Source organism: Oncorhynchus mykiss, chromosome 15, assembly GCF_057628025.1.
Source record: "Oncorhynchus mykiss isolate SJ-2025 chromosome 15, ASM5762802v1, whole genome shotgun sequence".
Lineage (NCBI taxonomy): Eukaryota > Metazoa > Chordata > Actinopteri > Salmoniformes > Salmonidae > Oncorhynchus > Oncorhynchus mykiss.
This window is the reverse complement of record NC_143036.1, coordinates 44,863,793-44,882,489: the sequence shown is the minus strand read 5'-3', so window position 1 is coordinate 44,882,489 and position 18,697 is coordinate 44,863,793. Positions and strand designations below refer to the sequence as shown.

The 18,697-nt window shown below is 42.1% G+C and overlaps 1 protein-coding gene across 7 annotated transcripts in view; it reads left to right on the top strand.

Annotated features, from left to right (window-relative positions):
* Nucleotides 1-7,981, top strand: part of LOC110490076 (segment polarity protein dishevelled homolog DVL-3) — a 46,075-nt gene extending 38,094 nt beyond the window's left edge. For all 7 annotated transcript variants that reach the window (XM_021563221.3, XM_021563222.3, XM_036944371.2 and 4 more), the window contains one exon: nucleotides 5,477-7,981. In XM_021563221.3, the coding sequence (XP_021418896.2) occupies nucleotides 5,477-5,904 (428 nt within the window). In that variant the 3' untranslated portion in view covers nucleotides 5,905-7,981. The remainder of the gene's footprint in view (nucleotides 1-5,476) is intronic.
* The last annotated feature ends 10,716 nt before the right edge of the window (nucleotides 7,982-18,697 follow it).

Below are 18,697 nucleotides of genomic sequence, written 5' to 3'. Positions count from 1 at the left end.
TAAGGACCCCATAAGTACAAAGAAAAAGAGGTTTCTCAAATTCTTTGCAAATGTATAATAAAAAAAATAGAAAAACGGAAACATCACATTTACATACGTTTTCAGACCCTTTACTCTGTACATTGTAGAAGCACCTTTGGCAGTGATTACAGCCTCGAGTCTTTTTGGATTTGACGCTACAAGCTTGGCACACCTGTATTTGGGAGTTTCCCCCATTTTTCTCTGCAGATCCTCTCAAGCTCTGTCAGGTTGGATGGTGAGCTTGCTGCACAGCTATTTTCAGGTCTCTCCAGATATGTTCGATCGGGTTCAAGTCTATGCTCTGGCTAGGCCACTCAAGGATATTCAGAGACTTGTCCGGAAGCCACTGGTGCGTTTTCTTGGCTGTGTACTTAGGGTCGTTGTCCTACTAGAAGGTTCACCTTCACCCCAGTCTGAGGTCCTAAGCAGGTTTTCATCAAGGATATCTCTGTACTTTGCTCAGTTTATCTTTCCCTCAATCCCTTCCGCTGAAAAACATTCCCACAGCATGATGCTGCCACCACCATGCTTCACCGTAAGGATGGTGCCAGGTTTCCTGGTCTGAGAGTCTTTAGGGGCCTTTTGGCAAACTCCAAGCGGTTTCATGACTCTCTCTCCTTGGTGATGATCAAAGGTGCCAGATCACCTGGCAGTGGCTGACAGATAGTCAGACCCCCCTCGCTCCCACAGGTTAGGAGAGAGGCAGTTGTTGGGCCGGTTTTATGACTTAACAGCCAGTCATAAATAGTTTGCAGAAACTCTCCAGTATGGGCAGACTGAAACCTCTTTGTTACAGATCTACTTTTTTTATGATGGTGTGTATAGTTGTCGGGAACCTGAACCTGAATAATAAACCTTGAGACCACTACGGGACCAGCCAATGTACAGCATGGGCTGAACATGACAAATGGTTTAAACTCTACAGGCCAGAAAACGTGGGATGTTAGTCCATACATTATTTGTATGAACATAACAAGATTCAGCAACTGAGACATAAACTGAACAAGTTCCACTGACATGTGACTAACAGGAATGGAATGTTTCCCTGAACAAAGGGGGAGGGGGCTGAAAATCAAAAGTAACAGTCAGTATCTGGTGTGGCCACCAGCTGCATTAAGTACTGCAGTGCACCAGATTTGCCAGTTCTTGCTGTGAGATGTTACCCCACTCTTCCACCAAGACACCTGCCATTTCCCGGACATTTCTAAGGGGAATGGCCCTAGCCCTCACCCTCCGATCCAACAGGTCCCAGACGTGCTCAATGGGATTGAGATCCGTGCACTTCACTGGCCATGGCAGAACACTGACATTCCTGTCTTACAGGAAATCACGCACAGAACGAGCAGTATGGCTGGTGGCATTATCATGCTGGGAGTTCATGTCAGGATGAGCCTGCAGGAAGGGTACCACATGATGGAAGAGGATGCCTTCCCTGTAACGCACAGCGTTGAGATTGCCTGCAATGACGACAAGCTCAGTCCGATGATGCTGTGACACACCGCCCCAGACCATGACGGACCCTCCACCTCCAAATCGATCCCGCTCCAGAGTACAGGCCTCAGTGTAACACTCATTCCTTGGAGTCAGACCCATTGTAATTTATTACATAAATGCCTTGTATCATAGGATGCTGTACTTACTATAAAGTCAGACCCCTGTTAATGAATTACATATATGTCAATATCTTAAATATATGTAAATGTAAATTACTGCTTCACATACAAGCCAGTGAATTATATGCATTACAGCTGGATGAGTCAACAGGCAGGGCGGGCCTGGCACAGCTCCTGGTAAATGTCCGTTAGGTTTATGGGGGGTCAATTAAGAAAGACATCCACTTCTGCGAACCACTGGAAACCAGGACAACATGAGAGGATATTTTTATAGTACTGGGCAGCTTTGTGACATCAAATGGACTTTAGTGGTCAAGATGTGTTGTTTTCTGCACTGATGGCGCAAACGCCATGACAGGGAGACATGGTAGAGTGGTAACGCGCTTACAAGCAGTTGCTCCCGATGCCACTTGGGTACACTGCAGCATCCACCGAGAGGCTCTTGCTGCCAAGGGAATGCCTGACAGCTTGAAAGACGTTTTGGACACTACAGTGAAAATGGTTAACTTTGTTAATACCTCTTAGTGATCCCTTCACGCGCCAATCCCTTTAGCGGGATCGATTTGACAACATCCAGTGAAATTGCAGAGCACCAAATTCAAACAACAAGAATATTAATATTCAACATTCACAAAAATATCTGTGTAATACATCAAAATAAAGCTTAACTTCTTGTTAATCCAGCCGCTGTGTTAGATTTCAAAAAGGCTTTTTCAACCAGGCAGGTTGAATAGTCAGAAAGAACGATATAATAAATGCCTTACCTTTGAAGATCTTCTTTTTGCAATCCCAAATGTCTCGTTGACTCAATGAATGGTTGTTTTGTTCGATAAATTCCTTCTTTATATCCCCAAAATGTCAATTTATTTGGCGTGTTTGATTCAGAAATACACTGGTTCCAACTCGCCCAACATGACTACAAATTATCTAATAAGTTACCTGTAAACTTGGTCCAAACATTTCAAACAACGTTCCTAATCCAACCTCAGGTATCCTAAAATGTAAATAATCAATATAATTTAAGACGGGATAATCTGTTTCCAATTCCTGTTCACGCGAACCAAAATAGTAGGGACCTTCAGAGTGACACATGGAATGAATAGCACTACTTCTTCATTTCTCAAAAGAAAAACATTGACCAATTTCTAAAGATTGTTGACATCTAGTGGAAGCCAAATGAACTGCAACCAGGTTCCTCATAAATAGGGCTTCCCATAGAAAACAATTGGGAAATCCTATGACCTCAAATTTCATTTTCCCTGGCTGGTTTGTCCTCGGGGTTTCGCCTGCCAAATCAGTTCTGTTATACTCACAGACATTATCTTAACAGTTTTAGAAACTTTAGAGTGTTTTCAATCCAAATCTACCAATTACATCCCATATCCTAGCTTCTGGGCCTGAGTAACAGGCAGTTTACTTTGGGCGTGCTTTTCATCCAGACGTCAAAATACTGCTACCTAGCCTTAAGAAGTACAGAAGCCACTGCTAGATATTTGGATAGGGCTGTGTTCAGAGTATCTTTGCCTTGGCAAATCGCGCTGTTAAGACACTGATGCACTTTGCATCCACGTACCTATGTGAGAGTGGATTCTCGGCCCTCACTAGCATGAAAATTAAATACAGGCACAGACTGTGTGTGGGAAATGATTCAAGACAGACTCTCTCCAATACAACCCAACATTACAGAGTTATGTGCATCCTATTAATAAGCACACCCTTCTCATAACCTGTGGTGAGTTATTCATAATTTTCGATGAACAAATAAGATTTTATACATAAGATGGTTAAATAAAGAGCAAAATTATTATTATATTATTATTATTATTTGTGCCCTGGTCCTATAAGAGCTTGTTGTCACTTCCCATGAGCCGGGTTGTGACAAAAAATCACACTCATTCTTATGTTTAATAACTGTATTGTATAGTGTGTGTGTGTGGCAGGCTTACACTGATGGCAATAAACTGTGTGTGTGGCTGACCCTGGTGCTAGAGGGGGTACGCAGCTGGAAGTTGAATGTTTGGGGTACGGGACTATAAAAAGTTTGGGAACCACGGCTCTATGACAACCATTGGTACATCTGATGTATCTGTCTAAAAAACACTCCACTACCAGAGAAGCTCTACAAAGGACATTGTGACCTCTAGTGGATAAACCAGAGTCTTACATCCCTCAACAACTTCACCATAGGACCCATCTAGTTAAACAGAGATAGACAGCGACGCATAAATATATATTGCATTTCTAATCCGAATGAGCGGTGGTTAGGGTGCTAAGTATTCGTATTTCCGTGAGCGTAGCTTCCAAATGTAACAACGATTGTTGACTCTCTTTGTCTCTCTCTTTCCCTCTCTTTCCATCCCTCCATCTTTTATAACCAAACGGCCATGCTTTTGTTAGTCCACTAGGGACCTGTTTTCATTGTATTACGTTAGTAATCAATAACCGATACCGTGTGTGTGTTTATGTATTCTGTGTTATTATTAAGTTAGTTAGTAAATAAATCATTTGTGTATTGCTGATTCCTCAATAAGGTTAGGGTTCTTGCAGATATCAAGGACTATGCTACGTTCAAAATGAGACTGATATGAGGTAATAATGATTCATAAGTGACTGTTATTGATGTAAGAGATATACAGATATCTTTAGAGTTTAAGTCAGGAGATAGTAACTCATTAAACAACTTTTCCCGTGGTGCCCCTGTAACAGTATAATTTTAGACCGTCCCCTCGCCCATACCCGGGCGCGAACTAGGGACCTTCTGCACACATCAACAGTCACCCTCGAAGCATCGTTACCCATCGCTCCACAAAAGCCGCAGCCCTTGCAGAGCAAGGTCAAGGTCTCAGAGCAAGTGACGTCACTGATTGAAACGCTATTTAGCGCCCACGCTAACTAAGCTAGCCGTTTCACATCCGTTACACTCACCCCCCTTTTGACCTTCCTCCTCTTTTTCCGCAGCAACCAGTAATCCGGGTCAACAGCATCAATGTAACAGTACAAATTTAGACCGTCCCCTCGCCCATACCCGGGCGCGAACTAGGTACCTTCTGCACACATCAACAGTCACCCTCGAAGCATCGTTACCCATCGCTCCACAAAAGCCGCGGCCCTTGCAGAGCAAGGGGAACTACTACTTCAAGGTCTCAGAGCAAGTGACGTCACTGATTGAAACGCTATTTAGCGCCCACGCTAACTAAGCTAGCCGTTTCACATCCGTTACACCCCAAACTCATAAGGAATAAATTGTTACATGATTAATTTAATCAGATAACAATTAAACATAGTTAGTTGATAAAATAAATAACAGTCATCCGATTAATCACTTTTGCTGAGGAGTTGCTTCCGGCTGGCCACTCTACCATAAAGGCCTGAATGGTGAAGTACTGCAGAGATGGTTGTCCTTCCATCTCCACAGAGGAACTCTGGAGCTCTGTCAGAGTGACCACTGGTTTCTTGGTCACCTCCCTGACCAAGGCCCTTTGCCCCCGACTGCTCAGTTTGGCCTTTCCAAATCATGTCCAATCAATTGAATTTACCACAGGTGGACTCCAAGTTGTAGAAACATCTCAAGTATGATCAATGGAAAGCGGATGCATCTGAGCTCAATATCGAGTCTCATAGCAAAGGGTCTGAATACTTATGTAAATAAGGTATTTCTGTTTTTTTAATTTGCAAACATTTCTAAAAAACGTTTTTCGCTTTGTCATAATGGGGTACTGTGTGTACATTGATGAAGAAAAAGTTACCAGGTCTGAATACTTTCCGAATGCAGGGTACACACCTTAATACTCTGTGTAGACTATACACCTTTAACTCTCAACCTTTCTCTCTCTCCTTTGCAGAGAGTCGTAGCAGCGGGTCCAACTGCAGTGGCAGTAAGAAGGAAGAGGCTGCTGGGGGGGCAGGCGGTGGTGCTGGTGGTGGCGAGTCCAAGTCCACAGGCCACACAGGGAGTGGCAGCGAATCAGAGCTGAGGAAGGAAAATGCCCCCAGTGATCGCTCAGTGGCGGTGCCCCCTAACGAGCACAGCATGCACAGCCTGATCAGCTTGGCCCACAGTGTCCACAGCACCCATTCCCACAGCGGTAGCCTGGTGTACGGACCCCCCGGCCTGCCAGCCCAGCCGCCGCCCTCCCTCCCCATCACGGCCCCCCCTGGGTCGCCCCCGGGCCGAGACCTAGCCTCCGTGCCCCCTGAACTCACCGCCTCACGACAATCATTCCGCATGGCCATGGGCAACCCCAGTGAGTTCTTCGTTGATGTCATGTGATGTGTTATCCAGAGGGCTGATCCTCACTGCAGGTGTTCTGGAGGGTGGTGGAGTAGGAGGAAAGGAGGTAGAGGCTAAGAGAAAGACCGGTGGTGCTGAGAGGGATATGGTTGTAACTGCATAGCTCTCCTTCTGTCTGTCTGTCGCCAGTGTTGTGGCGCCTGTACTTTCTTCAGTGAAGAAAATCAGTGTGGATGCAGCTCTCTCTCCTCTTGATCCCCATTAAATAGACAATTTTGTTCATATGTTCTTTTCCACATCAGTTTGAGTGTGTGTGCCTGTGTGTGTATATGAGTGAGTGAATATGTTGTTGGAATTGAATGTTTTCTTTTTGTCATTTTCTCCCTTTTCCTCTACATGTGTCCCATTCAACTGTGTTCAAATCTCTGTGGACCCTCCATTGCAAACCCTCTTTAAAAATCAACACAGTCCATACTAGATGGGAGAAGGCTCAGAAAGAGAGAGAGCGATAGAGAGAGACTGTGGACCATAGAGATCCTATTAAATTACTGTTCTGAATTTTTTTTATTATAATTCCTAATTTTATACTGTGGACAGGGTTGAGTTTCTCCACAAAAGTTATATGTAGACAGGGAGAGAGATGGAGAAGGTTAGAGAGCATAGATGAAAAGGTATTAAGAGGGAGTAAATTACTTCTCATTGCTTTACACTCAGTAGCAGTCATGTTAATTGTGATCATAATCTCAGATAACGCTCTAACCAATCAGTGCAATTAATACTGGAAGATGAAGAGTATACGAGCTGAACCTTGCACCAATATATTACACGACACCAGGGTTGGAGTCAATTCCTTTTCAATTCTGAAAGTAAACTGAAATCAAAGCTCCTCTGAGGAAAAAATGGGAATGGGAATTTCAATTTACTTCCTGACTTGACCCCATCACCCCAACCCTGCATGACACAGGGGCATTTTGTGACATCCAGCATTTTAGTAAAGGAAATTTGAGAAGCATGTTGCCCCAATCTCTTTCCATCTCTTTCTCCATATCTCTCTTGGTACATTGCGATATGTTATTGTCTTTTTCATCATCAACATCCATTTCGAGCCCTATTCTTACATGCTGACTAGACCAGGCACACGCATGCGTGCGCCATCGTACGCATGTTGATTTTGTCCCCCCACACCAGATGCGATCAGGACACGCAGGTTGAAATATCAAAACAAACTCTGACCAAACTATATTAATTTGGGGACAGGTCGAAATACATAATAAGTTGATGGCCATTTAGCTAGCTAGCCTTCTGTTGCTAGCTAATTTGTCCTGAGATATAAACATTGGGTTATTTTAACTGAAATATACAATGTCCTTTTTCCTGGATCTTTGTAGAATTTTGACCCATTTTGAGTCACAAAATCATGTGTTCTCAAGTAATCCACAGATGAAAGGGGAATCCTAGTTAGTTTCTAGTAATTATTTTTATTATTATTTTTTTTTTATCTTGATCACTCCTCCTTCAGTCTTCTTCTTCTGTGGACTTTATATGGCGAAACTTTAAGGTGCATACCACCACCAACTGGACTGGAGTGTGGATCTCAGTTCATCTTTCAATCACCCACGTGGGTATATGCAACTAAAAACCAATGAGGAGATGGGAGAGACGGGACTAGCAGCACATCACGCTTCAAAAATAGAACTAATGCCTCGTGTCAAAATATAACACCTAGGTCACACCAACACTGTCTTTGCATTTTGGTCCACCAGAAGTACATTATGAGTTGGCCTTGCAGCATTGCATTGCCAAGGCAGTCGCAGTGCATTCTGTGTGGTGCATATGTTGGATTTATATAACATATGCATCAAACTATGCATAGACGGCTTGACAGAAATGGTAGCAGAAGATGAATGTTTAACTTTTGTTGCATACATAACCAGGATAGTAACACTTGCTTATGGAAATTGGATAATTTAAGGGGAATTTTATTTAGCTAAAACTTACATTTTGGGAGAAATTCAATGGCACCAACCTTTTAAAAAACAAGATTCCTATCCTGAATTTGGATGTAATTCATGATCCATGCATTTGGCACTGAATAAAGCCAATTTATCATCTGATCATATCCTGTGATATCTTTATTCTGTATCAGCAAAAAAACATTTTTTTATCACTTATTGTCACGTTCTGACCATAGTTCTGTTGTGTTTTCCTTGTTTTAGTGTTGGTCAGGACGTGAGCTGGGTGGGCATTCTATGTTGTGTGTCTAGTTTGTCCGTTTCTATGTATGGCCTGATATGGTTCTCAATCAGAGGCAGGTGTTAGTCATTGTCTCTGATTGGGAACCATATTTAGGTAGCTTGTTTTGTGTTCGGGTTTGTGGGTGATTGTTTCCGTGTCTGTGCTTTTCACCATACGGTACTGTTTCGGATTTTGTAATTCACGTCATCATTTATTGTTTTTGTTCTAGTGTTCATTTTGTCTTCATTAAATACATTATGGACACTTACCACGCTGCATCTTGGTCCGATCCTTGCTACACCCTTACACTTATAAAGTGTCCATGTTACGCTCGTCGTTTGAATGAGGAGACCAAGGTGCAGCATGGTAAGCGTACATCTTTCTTTATTAGATGAACACCAAAAAATAAATGAACGTAACGTTCTGCAGACTACACAGTAACTATACAAAATCAAGATCCCACAAACTAAGGTGGGAAAAAGGCTGCCTAAGTATGATCCCCAATCAGAGACAACGATAGACAGCTGCCTCTGATTGGGAACCATACCAGGCCAAACAAAGAAATAGGAAAACTAGATTGCCCACCCAAGTCACACCCTGACCTAACTAACATTTCCTAATAATTGCTCCCACAGTTGATTTCTTCAAACCAATCTGCTTACCTATTGCAGATTCAGTCTTCCCAGCCTGGTGCAGGTCTACAATTTTTTTTCTGGTGTCCTTTGGTCTTGGCCATAGTGGAGTTTGGAGTGGGACTGTTTGAGGTTGTGGACAGGTGTCTTTCATACTGATAACAAGTTCAAACAGGCGCCATTAATACAGGTAACGAGTGGAGGACAGAGGAGTTTCTTAAAGAAGAAATTACAGGTCTGTGAGAGCCAGAAATCTTGCTTGTTTGTAGGTGACCAAATACTTATTTTCCACCATAATTTGCAAATAAATTCATTAAAAATCCTACAATGTGATTTTCTGGATTTTTTTCTCATTTTGTCTGTCATAGTTGAAGTGTAACTATGATGAAAATTACAGGCCTCTCTCACCTTTTTAAGTGGGAGAACTTGCACAATTGGTGGCTGTCTAAATACTTTTTTTTTTTGTATGCTATAGGTTCTAAATTTATGAAAATGAACCATGCGTCAACATCACAACATTGCGCAACCACAATATTTTGCCTTACAATGTTAATCAGACTAAAATGCATTACATATTAGCTATATTAACCACAGTTTTCTCATCTCACTTCAATGGGAATGTAGTAGATGTTTTTCACAATTTTCAATAACTATTCATGCTTAGCCCTACCAATCAGGTGCTCCAGCTGTCCATGTCATGCTTAGCCCTACCAATCAGGTGCTCCAGCTGTGCGTGTCATGCTTAGCCCTACCAATCAGGTGCTCCAGCTGTCCATGTCATGCTTAGCCCTACCAATCAGGTGCTCCAGCTGTCCATGTCATGCTTAGCCCTACCAATCAGGTGCTCCAGCTGTCCATGTCATGCTTAGCCCTACCAATCAGGTGCTCCAGCTGTCCATGTCATGCGTGCTCCTCATGTCTTGATAGAATAAACGTTTTTATTCTCATCATGCTCATCACATTTCCATGGCTTGACACAAGGTAATTGACCCCCAGAATCATAAAGATATATGTTTTAACCACTAACCTGTCCATAAAAGCTTGTGATAAGCTGATCCATCATGTCAATTGATTAAGGCATCATTCTAATGATGTCATATATCATTTTCAAACATTCTGTCACTTTGATATTTTGCTAACATTATAAAAGCAATATGAACTATAGGATGGCCTGTCCTTAAATGTCTTTTACATTTTATTCCAGGTCATCAATTAACGTTATGTTACTTTCGTCCCACCCGTCTCCTCTGTAACTTCTCCCAGACTAACACCCAAGCCTAGCTAGCATGATACTTGAAACCTACGCTTTCATTTACAGATGGGTTAAGAAAATGAAATATTTTTGGAACCTCAAACTAAACGTAACTGTACAACCCTAAACACCCTTCACAGGGTCCGTTTATTAACTTGCATCGCTCAAAACCACTTTTTGTTGATAACTCGGCAAAACATGGTCTGTCTGGGCTCTTTTTCTGCAAGGAGCTTGTCCTCTGAATTAGGGATGTGCTGACTTCACTATAGCTGTGTTCGTATACTCTAACTAACTGCACTAACCATACTATTTGTGATGTGAATTGAGTATATAGTATGCTTATTGGTCATAGTGTGGATATAGTTCCCGGATGTCGTACTAAATTTGCCAAAATATGAAGTATACACGCAGTGGACTGTCACTTTCTTTGTATGGATGAGACGAATACATCTTCTTATTTAATGAAACAAAGAACACTTAAACAAACTTACAAAACGAATGTGACGCTATATATAAACAAGTGCAGACACAGGCAACTAACCATAGACAATAACCCATGAAATACCCTAGGAATATGGCTGACTAAATATGGTTCCCAATCAGAGACAACGATAAACAGCTGCCTCTAATTGAGAACCAATCTAGGCAACCATAGACATACATAACACCTAGACTAGTAAACACCCATAGACATACAAAACCCCTAGACTAGTAAACACCCATAGACATACAAAACCCATAGACAGGAGGAAAAACACATACATCACCCATGTCACACCCTGAACTAACCAAAATAATAAAGAAAACAAAGAATAATAAGGCCAGGGCGGGACATGGACACTATTCCCATACTTTAGGGCCTGTAATGCAATTCTTCAGAAAATGGGCGTGGCTTCACATCATTTCCAGATTTGAAGAAAATGGTGGAAAATATGCAGTCGAAGTACAATGAGAGCAGCTACAGATTCATTGCTTTAACTAACTATGACAAACGTTAAGAAAATGTTGAGCAATGTAATAAAGTAATAACTTTTCAAATAAGTTACCTTACACGTTATATTGGCTGACAATTTGTTAGCTACGCTGTCCTTACGAACCGTATAGCATATCATTCCAGCAGTATGTTGTTAGCTACCTAATGTTAGTTGGCTACTTATACATCAAATTGCCAGTATATGGACTATAGGCTAACTAACTACACAATGTTTATTGACTTGATTATTCCCGTCATTCTTAGCTTAGCTATATGGTATAGTCATTGTGCATTCTCAATGGACATTGCGAAACACTCTGAATTTACAAACGGACAATCTGACAATGCTCTGAATTTCCGAGCGCACTCAGGCACTCCAGATTGTATTTAAGATCACACCCAAAGTCGTAAAATGTCTAACTAGTAATTTGTTATGCTAACTAGCTAGCAAGAGGTTGCATAGCAACAGCATCAACTTCCGGTAGACATGCATTTACAGTATACTAAAATGAACTAATAGTATGTAGTATATACTCATTAAGTATGTAGTACACAGTATGTTAGTATGGGTATTCGAACACAACTTATGTCTTCTTCTTCTTCTTCTTTGGGATTGGGTATACCGCCACCTACTGTACTAGGTAGGCCTGTCCTGTTCCTAAAAAGAAAAACTTGCACCAACAATTAACCCTACACCTATTTATCACTATTTCATACAAATAATATCACCGCCCCATTAACTCTTCTGCAGTAAAATCTCATACACTCAGGTACAGTACTTCTCTGCAGCTGGAACCTACACTCATTAAAAACACACTACCCCATTCCACTAGTTTGACCCTATCTGCTCCTGGCCCATGCCAACGGTCTGGGAGGACGGGACACCGTCACTCAACTCACCCTATAACTCTTCTGAAGTCAAATCTCGTACACCCAAATACATCTCTGCTGCCGCCACAACTAAATCTATTTGCTGGGATTTACGTTCAATTTGTGCAGTACAGTTGATAACCATTGCTATGAACGCTAAGATGAAGCATAACTCACTCGTTGCCCTATCCCTCTGTGCTGGCACAAATCTACTACTCACTGGGATCATCTCAGGATTCCTCACCCTTGACCCATCCTCCTCCACTTTCTTCACTGCCTCAGCATGACACCCTCTGCACTATTCTGACTCTAGCCACATCAACCTTTCTCTCTCACACCGGACACTTCTAATCCCTAGCAACATGAGTACCCATACAGTTGACACACACAACTGTATCCACCGAAACTACACAATCCTCTGTCCCAGGCCCTCCTGCACGCTTCCCACATCCTGGAATCTCCCTCCTACACACTAATGCAACATGACCATAAATGTTGCACCTGAAACAGTGTAGTGGATTCTGTACCAAAGCTCTAACAGGATAACTGATATATCCTAACATGACTCAAAACTCAAAAGGGCTGACAATGACTCGCTACCCACCGGGTCTGCATCGCACCAAACGGTGGGCGTCACAAACGGCAAGAATTTTCAACTTCAATTGCTCCACACAACGCTACCCCAGAAATTCCTCCTTTCAATGGTGCCCTCCTCCCAAGAGCAAGAAACAGATCTTGACCCAAGTTGTGTGACATGGAGTGCCTGCTCCCTATTGTCAGAAGAAACACAAACAAATACCACAAGTACACTAAAGGTTACCTTCACTGATTCAACTGCCCCCAACCCCTTTCTCACCCACCCTGAAACCACAAATGGATCCGCCAAAAGTTAAGGGTCCACTTTCTCCAAAAAAGTCACTCCTACTGGTCCAGATTCTTATTTATGTTTGACGCCATTCTTCCTCAACACACATCTTCCCACTACACACAGCTCTTCTCCTTCCTCGCTGTCCATAATATCATCTATCAGTTCACCACGCTCCTGCCACACTTCATCTGCTGCATTGCTTGCAGAGCACGCACTGATGTTGTTTCTCCAAAGCCCAACTTCTGTTCCTTAGCCCATTTCACATGTCTGGCTATCTCGGACCTCTCCATGCTTCCTTCACCTTGAAAACATTTACCACATCTCCTGCCAGCCCCTACCTTCTACTCCATCTTTTCCTTAGCCCATTTTACAAGTCTGGCTATCTCTGACCTCTCCATGCTTCCTTCACCTTGAAAACATTTTACCACATCTCCTGCAAGCCCATACCATCTACTCCATCTTTTCGTTCACTACGTCATTCTAGCTTATGTGTTATCTGAGTGTGTTATGTATGTGTTACTTTCGCCCATGTTACTTTCATCATGGCTCTCCCCTACATCTTGGGGTTGTTGCAGCTTAATTTCTAGCTAGCTTACTCCTTTCCAAAACACCATGCTAGATCCGAGTGAGCCAGTTTGTTTTGCATGGCCTGGTGCACTTAGATAGCCGGCTATCTTTCTTTATGATTGTCTGCTACCAACACAACATGACGAAACTATCTCTTTGGGCACTTCAGTACCTACTTACTACCCGATTCACCTCCATCACCGAAGCTGCCTACAGTCCTGCTGTAGTAACCCAGCTAGCAACAAACGTTCCCACAACATCCCTTAAGCGTCTCATTAGGTCATTAACCAATGTTTTAGTAGGAATGTTCCTGTGATGTGCAAGGACTGTTTTTAAGAGACCATTTCCTTAATGTCAAAAATAAGTTACCCACACCTGATTACCATGTTATAGATATGCTTCATGGGAACGTTGCAAGAACATTCATTTGTCCAGTTTTCTGTGAGAATATTCCAGCAACATCCCACCAAACATACAGAGAACGAGGTTGCCATTTTTGGTACTTAGTATTTTATTTGGATCCCCATTAGCTATTGCAAAAGCAGAAGCTACTCTTCCTGGGGTCCACACAAAACATGAAACATGACATAATACAGAACATTAATAGACAACAGCTCAAGGATAGAACTACATAAATAAATAAAAATAAATACAAAAGGCACATGTAACCTACATATCAATACATACACACAAACTATCTAGGTCAACTGGGGGAGAGTCGTTGTGGAATGAGGTGTTGCTTTATCTGTTTTTTAAAAACCAGGTTTGCTGTTCACTTTGAGCAATATGAGATGGAAACGGAGTTCCATGCAATAATGGCTCTATATAATACTGTACGCTTTCTTGAATTCGTTCTGGATTTGGGGACTGTGTAAAGATCCTGGTGGGGTAAGTGACTATGCAACCAATTTGGGATTTTCAACACATTAATGTTTTTTATTCTCAACTCTTAACCAAGAGGGACTGGAATACATAGTATTTATATCAGCCCTCTGATTACAATGAAGAGCAAGACGTCCCGTTCTGTTCTGGAACAGCTGCAGCTTAACTCGGTCTTTCCTTGCAGCACTCGAACACACGACTGGACAATAATCAAGATTAGAAAAAAATTGAGCCTGCAGGACTTTGGAAGGTAGTGTCAAAAAAGGAGAGCATCTCTTTATTACGGACAGACCTCTCCCCATATTTACAACCATTGATTCTATATGTTTTGACCATGACAGTTTACAATCTAAGGTAAGTAATGTAGTCTCCTCAACTTGTTCAACAGCCACACCATTAATTACCAGATTCAGCGGAGGTCTAGAACTTAGGGAATGATTTGTACCAAATACAATGCTCTTAGTTTTAGAGATGTTCAGGACCAGTTTATTACTGGCCACCCATTCCAAAACAGACTGCAACTCTTTGTTAAGGGTTTCAGTGACTTCATTAGCTATGGTTTCTCATGTGTACAGTGGGGCAAAAAAGTATTTAGTCAGCCACCAATTGTGCAAGTTCTCCCACTTAAAAGATGAGAGAGGTTTTCATCATAGTTACACTTCAACTATGACAGACAAAATGAGGGAAAAAAATCCAGAAAATCACATTGTAGGATTTTTAATGAATTTATTTGAAAATAAGTATTTGGTCGTCACCTACAAACAAGCAAGATTTCTGGCTCTCACAGACCTGTAACTTCTTATTTAAGGGACTCCTCTGTCCTCCACTCGTTACCTGTATTAATGGCCCCTGTTTGAACTTGTTATCAGTATAAAAGACACCTGTCCACAACCTCAAACAGTCACACTCCAAACTCCACTATGGCCAAGACCAAAGAGCTGTCAAAGGACACCAGAAACAAAATTGTAGACCTGCACCAGGCTGGGAAGACTGCATCTGCAAAAGGTAAGCTGCTTGGTTTGAAGAAATCAACTGTGAGAGCAATTATTAGGAAATGGAAGACATACAAGACCACCGAGGACAAAGAATGCTGAGTTGCATCCAAAGAACACCATACCTACTGTGAAGCATGGGGGTGGAAACATCATGCTTTGGGGCTGTTTTTCTGAAAAGGGACCAGGACGACTGATCCATGTAAAGGAAAGAATGAATGCGGCCATGTATCATGAGATTTTGAGTGAAAACCTCCTTCCATCAGCAAGGGCATTGAAGATGAAACGTGGCTGGGTCTTTCAGCATGACAATGATCCCAAACACACCGCCCGGACAACGAAGGAGTGGCTTCGCAAGAAGCATTTCAAGGTCCTGGAGTGGCCTAGCCAGTCTCCAGATCTCAACCCCATAGAAAATCTTCGGAGGGAGTTGAAAGTCCGTGCTGCCCAGCAACAGCCCCAAAACATCACTGCTCTAGAGGAGATCTGAATGTAGGAATGGGTCAAAATACCAGCAACAGTGTGTGAAAACCTTGTGAAGACTTACAGAAAACGTTTGACCTCTGTCATTGCCAACAAAGGGTATATAACAAAGTATTGACATAAACTTTTGTTAATGACCAAATACTTATTTTCCACCATAATTTGCAAATAAATTCATTACAAATCCTACAATGTGATTTTCTGGATGTTTTCTCTCATTTTGTCTGTCATAGTTGAAGTGTACCTATGATGAAAACTACAGGCCTCTCTCATCTTTTTAAGTGGGAGAACTTGCACAATTGGTGGCTGACTAAATACTTTTTTGCTCCACTGTATATATTAATGTTTTTAAATAAATAAGTATTCTCAGCACCCTTACATCCCACTGCTATGCCTACCCTGTCATGCCCTGACCATAGAGAGCCCTTGTTTCTCTATGGTGTAGTAGGTTCAGATCGTAACTAGGGGGTATTCTAGTTTATAATTTCTATGTTGTGTTCTGGTTTATATTTTCTATGTTGGTGTTTTGTATGATTGTCAATGATTCCCAAGGCAGCTGGTAATCGTTGTCACTAATTGGGGATCATATTTAAGTAGGTATTTCTCCCACCTGTGTTTGTGGGATATATTTTGTTTAAGTTTCACTTTGAAATAACTTATGTGGAACTCAACCGCTGCTCTTTGGTCCCGTTCTTACGACAGCCGTGACATACCCTCAGAAAACTGGACACAGGAATGGTCTTGCAACTTCCCATGAAACGTGTCTAGAATATTATATTGTGAGAACATGGCAACCATGTTCTGTGAATGTTAGGTGTGATGTTGATGGAATATTCTCCTAACCCTCAGAAAACTGGAGACATTAATATTCTAACAGCGTCCCATGAAATGTGTCTACAACATTAGTGTATATTCTGAGAACATGGCAAGCATGTTCTATGTATGTTTGGTGGAACGTTGATTGAATATTCTCCTAACTCTCACATGAATGTTCCTGGCAACGTCCCATAAAATGCGTCTAGAACATTAATGTTGTATATACATTTTACCCATTTATTTCTATAATTGTAAAGCAACTTTGGGTCCTTGAAAAGCACTATATAAGTCCCATGTATTATTAACATTGTAACCACGTTTTACTTCAGTTCTGCTTGACATGAACTTATTTGATAGCATAGAATCTTCCCCTAAATAATGGAAAACTGGACACTCAAACATTAGGCTAACATCACAAAAATGTTCTCTTTCCCTAGAATTGTTAGCTGGGAACACTGATGGCGTCAGTGGACTTGGAGCATACATTGACTGTGGGCAAAGAACCGGTTTTTAGCCTCAGCCTCATGGTGAATCCACTCTTCCACTGTTGGTAGCCATCATAATTGTTTGGTACAAAGTGTGCCCCACAGATGTCTGAAGCCCAGGGGTTTCCCTGACCCAGTCTGCCCGCTGCATCCTCACAAAGCGGTCATCTTTTCACATTTTGGCCAAACAGGCATGTCGATAAACAGTGGTTGTAGTGCACTGCCGCCACCATCAGGCGTGCATATTTTGACTTCGCATATGGCTAGCTGTGAGCCTGTTCTCTTCTTGATATCAAATGGTAGGTAGAATATATGAGTTGGTATATGATATGGTTGATATATGGTATAGATGGGTTGATTGTTTAGCAACAAAACAAGGCGTGCGAACTATGGGGCAAAACAGAAGGGTCTGACTTAGATTGTTGACAAAGTGTAAACTGTATTTCGTCTCCAATGTTTATTGAAAACATATACACTTGTACAATGAGCACTTGTCTCATCCCTTACCAAAAAAAACAGGCTTCTGGCAAACAGTTGTGGCAAACATTTTGGCAATTTCCCACAAATTTGCAGCAAGCTCATATTTCCACATGCACATTTGTTTTGTGGCAAACTGTTGCAGTACATTTGTGGCAACTAGGGAACTTCTGGCAAACTTGTGGCAAGCATTCTTGTCACGTGTGGTAGGGCAAAACAAAGAGACAGACGAGGCAATTTCACACTCACAGGTAGCTTGGGGAATCTTCATGTCCCAAAAGAATGTTCTCACAAAAAGTAAGGCAAATACTCAAAATCAACAACTGGCCCTTTATGGCAGTAACTGAACGTAAACTTAAAACACTGGGGAAGATAATATTTTACCCCAGGGCAGAGAGAGCCTCAAACCTTCAGAATTGGGTGCTTACTGGTCCAATGTTTGCGACAGAGGTTTGGCGTGTCCTCCTCACAGCGCGCTCTCTCTCCCTTGTCTGAAAGCCAACAACTCCCCATGTTCTGCTGCTCTAATTGCAGCCAGCTGTACAAGATGTGGAGCTGCAGTCAAGTCTCTGAGGAGAGAAGCCACACCTTGTAATGAGTGGTTTAGCCACCAGATGAAGTAATCGGCAGGCCTTTCCCACCCCTACACCCCTCAAGTGCTCTCATCTGTTTGAAATCAAACGCATGGTATTGAAGAAAATAGCAGAGACTGGATATTTCCCAAATAAATGGTTTATTTAATCTTTTGATGTAGCTACAACATTTACATGGGATAAATGATAACACTATGGGGATGTTGACCTTAGAATGCTACAAGGGACAGCTACACAAGTGATGACTGAGCCATAGATTAGGAAGTTTAAATGACAGCTAACAAAATAGTAGTACGTCACGACATCCCCCTAAATCCCTTCTGCTAGCCCCGGCCCGCTAGCTGTTTGAATCGCCGTGTCTCCAGCCCGCCTAGCTACTCACTGGTCCCTATGCTCACTCGGCTACACATGCCTCTCCCTAATGTCAATATGCATTCTGACTTCCGGCGCCGACAGAGATGGCCGCCTCGCTTCGCGTTCCTAGGAAACTATGCAGTTTTTTGTTTTTTTACGTGTTATTTCTTACATTAGTACCCCAGGTCATCTTAGGTTTCATTACATACAGTCGAGAAGAACTACTGAATATAAGATCAGCGTCAACTCACCATCAGTACGACCAAGAATATGTTTTTCGCGACGCGGATCCTGTGTTCTGCCTTACAAACAGGACAATGGAGTGGATCCTATGCAGCGACCCAAAAAAACGA